General features: G+C 45.5%; 1 protein-coding gene across 1 annotated transcript; it reads right to left on the reverse strand.

Moving 5' to 3' along the window:
• Nucleotides 1-301: 301 nt before the first annotated feature.
• On the reverse strand, nucleotides 302-7155 carry LOC138956233 (uncharacterized). The gene is made up of 2 exons (XM_070327643.1): nucleotides 6907-7155; nucleotides 302-4869 (listed from the first exon to the last, which is right to left on the reverse strand). The coding sequence occupies exons 1-2, from the start codon at nucleotides 7122-7124 to the stop codon at nucleotides 1971-1973; spliced, it is 3117 nt and encodes a 1038-aa protein (XP_070183744.1). The 5' UTR covers nucleotides 7125-7155; the 3' UTR covers nucleotides 302-1970.
• Between the last annotated feature and the right edge of the window lie 722 nt (nucleotides 7156-7877).

The raw sequence follows: 7877 nt of genomic DNA on the forward strand, positions 1-7877 counted from the left end.
GGTGTGTGTGTGTGTGTGTGTGTGTGTGTGTGTGTGTGTGTGTGTGTGTGTGTGTGTGTGTGTGTAGAGCGATTCAGACTAAACTACTGGACCGATCTTTATGAAATTTGACATGAGAGTTCCTGGGTATGATATCCCCGGACGTTTTTTTCATTTTTTTCGATAAATACCTTTGATGACGTCATATCCGACTTTTTGTAAAAGTTGAGGCGGCACTGTCACACCCTCATTTTTCAATTAAATTGATTGACATTTTGGCAAAGCAATCTTTGACGAAGGCCGGGGTTTGGTATTGCATTTCAGCTTGGTGGCTTAAAAACTAATGAGTGAGTTTGGTCAGTAAAAATCGGAAACTTGTAATTAAAATTATTTTTTTATTAAATGATCCAAAAAACAATTTCATCTTATTTTTCATCATTTTCTGATTCCAAAAACATATAAATATGTTATATTTGGATTAAAAGCAAGCTCTGAAAATTAAAAATATAAAAATTATGATCAAAATTAAATTTCCGAAATCGATTTAAAAACAATTTCATCTTATTCCTTGTCGGTTCCTGATTCCAAAAACATATAGATATGATATGTTTGGATTAAATACACGCTCAGAAAGTTAAAACGAAGAGAGCTACAGTAAAGCGTGCTATGCAGCACAGCAAAACCACTACCGCGCTGAACAGGCTCGTCAGTTTCACTCCGTTTTGCACAAGCGGCGGACTACGGTCATTGTGAAAAAATGCAGTGCGTTCAGTTTCATTCTGTGAGTTCCACAGCTTGACTAATTGTAGTAATTTCGCCTTACGCGACTTGTTTTTATCTTGTGCTCTTCCATTCCGAACAGACGTCTACCGGAAATAACTGTCAGGATTTTCAATCGTTGTGGACCAGTCATATTTCTCTCGGCTTTAGTGAGTCAAACAATAACACGTAGTGCGTGTGGGCATATGTGCGCGCGCACGCGCGCGCGTGTGTGTGTGTGCGTGTGTGTGTGTGTGTGTGGAATAATAGGCCGTGATAAGTAGGATATGCGTCCATCTCACACGGCATAAATAAATCCCTGCGCCTTGAATATGTACGCGATATAAATTGCATAAAATAAAAATAAAAATAAATAAATAAATCCCTGTGCTTAGAACTGTACCCACGGAATACGCGCGATATAAGCCTCATATTGATTGATTGATTGATGTGTGTGTGTGTGTGTGACTTGAGGTAAGGAAGCTTTGAGTGTATGCTGCTAGTTCTAGTCAATGTATTTTTAAATGCTGTCCAGTGTTGTTTTCAAATTGATGTTGTTGATCAGTTTGTATAAATGATGCGTGTATTGGTGTATATGGCTGGATTGAATGTTTCTTAACCGCAATGTCACAACAAATTCCCAACCTTGGGCAATTAAAGATTCTGTATTCTGTAGCATAACACAGACGCCATCTGGCCTAGTCAGCAAAATGGCACCAGAGTTTGGGGGAGTGGTAAAATCATATACTTTTCAGAGTTAAAAAAACACACAGACATCTTTACTCAGCATTACAAAAACAACACAACTGTTTAAATATTTGCTTTTGACGGCTTCTTCAGGACCACAAGAGAAAAGTCAAAAAACAAAACAAAAGCAAACCAAAATTAAAAACAGAGGGAAAGATTGAAACAAAATTAGCAAGGGAAATTATACTTTTCAATAATGGTTGAGTTTTCGTACTCACAAATATTGACATGACGGTCCTATTCACAACAACAAAGTGTTCAAAATGACGACGAGAAACGACTCGCTGAAAACACTTCAGGGCAAGGCATGGAAGGTGTGACAGCGTTAATTTTGTCAGTAAGGTAACTTATACTCAGTCCCTGAACTATCGTGGCGACAAGTTCACTCCCTAATTCTGCGCTCTGGTCTAGGCAGGAGTATCAAAAAGACTCTTTCGTAAGAGTTCACATCGTTTGCATCGAATTGATACAACCCCACGAAGACTTCAAGACAACACGTCCTTGAAGTTGATCAGATCTTTGGCACGCGCATAGATGTCAAGGGACATAACTCTATCCACGCGACCAGGGTGACACCCAATGAGGTGCGACACTTGCAGACGACACAGGTCCTGCAGGGTACGCGGGGTGGTTGCTGCGTGGTCCAGGTACTCCACAATGCCTTGGCGACGTTGACCCTGAAGTTGATTCCTGAGGTCAGCATTCTCTTTGCAACGGAAGAGCTGTGTGTTGGAGCAGGCCCCTGCTTTGTACAGGAGTTTTACCAGAGGCATCTGTCCGTTATTCAGAGCAGTTTTGATTGGACAATCTCCGCACACAGAACACCCGTGTGCTGACGTGCAGGTGCATGTCGTAATGTGTGTGGAAAGCCCGAATTCAATGCACAGCTTCACCATCTCTTCTCTGTTTCCCGAACTTGTGACAGCATTACACAGAAGTGATTGTATGGAAACACTTGTTTGTAAATTATTTATCTTGGAGATCAAGTCTGTACACATGTCCGATCGTCCTGCTGTAACTGCACTGGCAAATACATTACCCAGAAGGCTATTGTCCTGGGAACACCGGGCAACCTGGCTCTGTACAATGTCCCATTTTCCATCAGATGAAGCTTTGCGAATAGCATAGTCCACAACAGATGTGTCTTCGCACAACTCCAGAGCTGTTCTAACTTGCTCCCAGTCCCCTGTGTAGACTCCGAGGTATACCACCCACATGTACTGCGCTCTTTCCCTGCAAGTTTCCATCAAGTCCGCAAGCTCGACATCGTTGAGATATACATAGAACATTGCATCTGCTTCAGTAAAGGAAAGGTGCTGGAGACACGTCACTGCTGACTCCCAGTCAGACAAGTTCAACGCAACCGCGAAGCAACACATCAAGACGTCTCGGTTTATGCTGTCCTTCAGCTGATCAATGACTCGGGTAACATTCTCCGTGTAGCCAGAGATGACAGAAAGTACGAGGGCAGCATTTCCGTACGATCGTTCAAGGCACCACGCTGCAAGATTTCGAACAAGACATCCCGTGGTGGTATCCCGAAAATCCTTATCTGGATCCCAATATACTAGGGCGTTGAATGTTTGAAAAAGATCACAGAGGCCATTCAAAGCAGGAACGACGATTTGCCAGGAGTCTTCTTCTATTGAAATGCTTCGCACGCATAGACAGAACAGTTTAAAATCATCCTCAGGTTCCCATTCATAAACACAGTCACTGTTTTCTTCTATCAGATTCTTTAGAAGACCCCACTTTTTCTTCTCAATTGCTAGTTGGACTGCAGCTTCAAAATCATCCGCGTGTTGTGTAAGACGGCAAAATTCAACAATGAAGTTGCATTTGTCGTGTTCAATAGCTGTATCAAAAACTACAGTTCTGAATGTGTCTTCAGGGTCTTGTTCATTGCAAACTTCAGTAAATGCTTCAAGTTTCTCAGCTATGATGGACTCCTCTAAAACGCATTCCAAAACATGTGCTCTCGTGTAAAAATATCTCCAATGCATCCAGTCTTCAAAATGACCAACCCATTTTTCCTGCACGGCTTGTACGCAATTCCATAGACCACGTCTGAGCCAGAACCTCAAAGCAAACACCTTGTCGCTGACAGAGAGACTTGTGCAGTGGTTGCTCAGCCTCAGTGAAAGACGCCATTCCCCCCGTCTGGCAGCCTGTAGAAAAGCATATCTTTGGTCGTTTCGACTCAGTGAACCACTCTTAACAATGCGTCTCACAGTCTTCCATGCACGTTTCCTGATGGCATGTTTCAAGGCAAAGCGTCGTTGTTTGTCACTGAGGCGAGCGTCTTTGAACATACCTACAACACTGTCCCACATTTCCTGTGCAGTGAACATGTAGAAAGCCAGGTCCGGGTGACCGTTCACCAAACACGTATGCAAAGTATTAATGGCATGAGCGGGAAATCGTGTTCTAAGGAGCACCTGTTTAAAAACCCGTCTTGCCGAAGCAAAGAGAGAAAGGAGTTGCAGCATGACAACAAAGTTCATCGCGTGAAATGCTGTGGTGACTAGGTCGACCATTTCCTTTTCTGTTGCCCCAGCCTCTTTCAGGATCATCAGATACTCCGTCCAGCACCCGTGTGTCTTCGCAGTGCGGAGAACTACATCACGCACTTTTGGTTTACTACCATCCTCTCTCAAAAGTTCAACTAGATTCCAACATGGGCTCCACCGGAAGGCTTCCAGAACAATGCGCTCTGCACAGTCCGGCTCACATCCTTGACGAAGAAGTTCTACAGCACAGTCAAAGTGCGCCCATTCCAAGGCCTCCTTGCAGACCAGGCCCTGCTGTGCCGGCGTCAGACCAGTCTTGACCAGTTCCCGCACACAGTCCCACCGACAGGCCATGATTGCTTCACGAAGAACAAAGTCTGTGCGGTCATTGTTGTCGCAAAGTTTCACCAAACTCGGAACATGCTCCCATCTTTTCTGATTGACGACCTCCTGAAAGACCTTGGTCACCAGTTCCTGCTTCACACCGAGACGGAGAGCTTTCAGCACCAACCCCCACTGTCCGTGTTCCAAGGCTTTTGTAAGCACCCGGTCACGTAGATCCTGGCTCACACCGAGACGTATTGTGTCAAGCACCAGCTCCCACTGTCCGTGTTCCAAGACCGTTGTCAACACCAGGTCACGTAGTTCCTGGCTCACACCAAGACGTAGAGCATCTTGCACTAAGCCCAACTGTCCGTGTTCCAAGGCTGCTGTCACCTCCAGGCCCCGTGGTTCCAGGCCAACCCCCAGTGACAGCAGGCGAGACACCAGGGCCCACTGTCGTTGTCGCAGACCTCGCTGGAGGAGGAAGTCTCTCTTCTCTTTGCTGACGCCAGCGGCAACGAGTTCGTCAACAGTGTCCCACAGGCAGTATCTGCAAATCAGAGTTCTACTTTGATGAATAGGGATTATTTTCGCCTCAAAGTCGAAACGTCTGGAAAGAGGAAGCAAAATTACATATACAGGGTAGACAAAACTGTGTACAAAGATACTGACCACAGGAGACTCTGAGCTCTATCTATACACTCTTCAAAAAAAGTTAAGGATCCCTTTTTTACAAGCACGACACACAAAAGAGACAAGACCGAATTCTTTCATTTTTTTAAAATTATATAATTGAACAACCAAGGAGTAATGACAAACAAAGCAAAGATCGAACGCGGCAGCGACAATTTAGCTAGTGTGTGTCAAACGTGACAACCCTCGAAAATGGAATTCACAACAATGTGAATCAGTGTCAATAACGCGTGTGCCCTCCGTTGTGTGCCAGGCATTCAACACATCGTTGGCGCATGGAGTGGATCAGGATGCATATGAATGCTCTGGGAACTCCATTCCACTCCTGCTGGAGCCATTGCAGCAGTTGACCCAGATTAGCAGGAGGAGGGTGATGTTGCTGTACCCGACGACAAAGCTCGTCCCACATGTGCTCTTTGGGGTTCAAGTCCGGGCTGTTGGCTGGCCACAGCATCCTGTTGACCCTGGCCTGCTAGATGAAGGTGTTTACAGCTGCAGAGCGATGGGGAGGTGCGTTGTCATCCTGAGGAATCGCACGAGGGCTTATCACTTGGAGGGCTGGAACAACCAGGGGTTGCAGGATCTCATTCTGGTAGCGGACACCGGTCAAGTTGCCCACTACATGGTACAGAGGTGTCCTTAGACGGGTGCTGATCCCTCCCCAGACCATCACAGAGCCTCCGCCAAAACGCTGTCGTTCCAGAACAGCGCCTTCTGCGAAGCGCTCCCCGCGCCGCCTCCACACTCAGATGCGACTATCAGCAGGTTCCAAGCAAAAGCGGGACTCATCTGTAAACAACACCTGAGCCCACTGCTCACATGTTGAGTGCACCAGGCTCGGCGAGCTGCTCGGTGATTAGCAGTCAGGGTTGTTCCTCGAACTGGACGCCTTGCACGCAAGCCAAAGTTGTGTAAGCGGTTTCGGATCGTCTGACCACTAACAACAGTGTTGGTGGTAGCTTGAAGGCGTTGCCTAATGTTGTTTGCCGTAGCCAATCTTTGTTGCATGGCCTGCCTCTGAATGAAGCGATCCTCTCTTTGTGTGGTTACTCTGGGCCGACCAGAACGTTGTCGCTCCTGCACTCTTCCAGTTGCTTGGAATCTCTGTTTTAGTCTCATGATGACAGAGGGAGCCACTGCAAGCCTCTGGGCCACTTGCCTGGCAGCAACACCGTCTTGTAGCCCTTTTGCCCTTCCTCAATGCAAATCGCTCAGTTTTCTTCGTGGGGGCATGTTGCTACTGTGCATAATTGTGTCAGCGTGTCAACCTTTAAACACAAGCTGGTGAGCGATGTTCATAGCCAGGACCCTGTTGTAGCACGTGCATCACAACCTTTTGCCCTGGCGTGCGTTCCGCAAATTTCATGGGGCTATAAAAAACACCCTTTTTCTTCCAAAATGCAGAAGCTTTTGAGAAGTCCCACAAAGGGAAATTATAACTCTGCCTGCCAAACAAAATTCTAGGTCAAGACTTATTGTTCATTTGTTAATTCAAACACATTTTTTTTAAATTATTATGTCTATGTTTAATTTGTTGGCAATTTTTTATAATTAGATCCGTTTTTTCAACCGATCCTTAACTTTTTTTGAAGAGTGTATATGCACAAACACACACTAAAAATAAGAACACTTTTTTATCATTGGATTTAACAGACACGACTTCAGAGTGAAATCCCTTTGTACTGGTCTATGTGTCATTCCTACAGGTTAATGCACTAGCACACAGACCGTAAGATGCAAAGCAGTTTAATTTACAACCCTAATGTTTTTGGATATACATAATTTGTCATTTTACAGTAGGTTGAAGTGAATAGAAGGATCACACAGGTAGTGAAAGAGAAAGACAATACTGTGATCAGAACACACAGAGGCACAGGAAAGCACGGTGTCTTACCTTGCGGCTTCGTGTACAGCCAGGTCTCTGCATTGCTGACTGATCCCGAGCTGCACGAGCTGGGAGACAAGCCCCCACTGGCTGTGTGTGACAGCCTGACTGACAGCCACGTCTCTCTGCGCCTGGCTGGACCCCTGCGGCACCAACTGTCTCACTGTCTGCCACTGACAGTCTCGCAGTGCCTGAAGGAACGTCTCCTGCTGTCCAGAACCAGCCATGGCTGGTCATTCTTGGTCCTTTAAAGACAAACGACGTCCATTAAATAAACCAAGACGTCTCTTCTTGGTCTCCTTTTTGAACATAAAACCCTTGACGTCAAAAGCAAAACTTAGTTCGAGTAAACATTCTGTCGCTAATTCTTCATTTCTTCCGAGGAACTGACAAAGAATTTCGCAAATTTTGTTTATCTCAGGGACTTACTCAATCGTAATGTAGACTGTGCATGTATTGGTATGGTATCTTTATGTGAGGCGGAAGTGCACGATGCTGACTGCGGATTTTACCTGCGATCACGACGAACAACTAACCACGATTCGCTACCGATTGTCGTTGCGGCAATTAAATCGATGGCCTGCAGTGTTCGCTGGCAACCTGCTCTGGTTAAAGTCAGGTTGGTTTGCTTAAAAACACATGTGTTTTAGCGACCCCTGCTTGCAATCGGCAGCAAATCGTGGCTATCATCTGCATATTTTCAAAAGCAAATGATGTCCAACAAATGTTATTAATATCTAGATTTTATCCCCGAGTACGCAGTACTAGGGTCCTGCAGACTTTAATTGTGTGTGTGTGTGTCTGTCTCGACTTAACAGCTTATGCAGAAGTCTAAGAAAGACCATGTCACTCCCCTACTTACCACCCTTCACTGGCTTCCTATGAAGTATAGAATCGAGTACAAGCTCGCTCTGTTAGGGTACCGCTGTTTTGAGAAATCACTTCCCCCCTATTTGTCCCATTCCCTCAGTATCTACGAG

Source organism: Littorina saxatilis, unplaced genomic scaffold, assembly GCF_037325665.1.
Source record: "Littorina saxatilis isolate snail1 unplaced genomic scaffold, US_GU_Lsax_2.0 scaffold_1292, whole genome shotgun sequence".
NCBI lineage: Eukaryota > Metazoa > Mollusca > Gastropoda > Littorinimorpha > Littorinidae > Littorina > Littorina saxatilis.

Coding starts and splice junctions, on each gene's coding strand:
- LOC138956233 (XM_070327643.1), bottom strand. CDS start 7,124: ATGGCTGGTTCTGGACAGCAGGAGACGTTCCTTCAGGCACTGCGAGAC. Junction 4,870..6,906: donor GCTGTACACGAAGCCGCAAG/GTAAGACACCGT, acceptor TCTGATTTGCAG/ATACTGCCTGTGGGACACTG.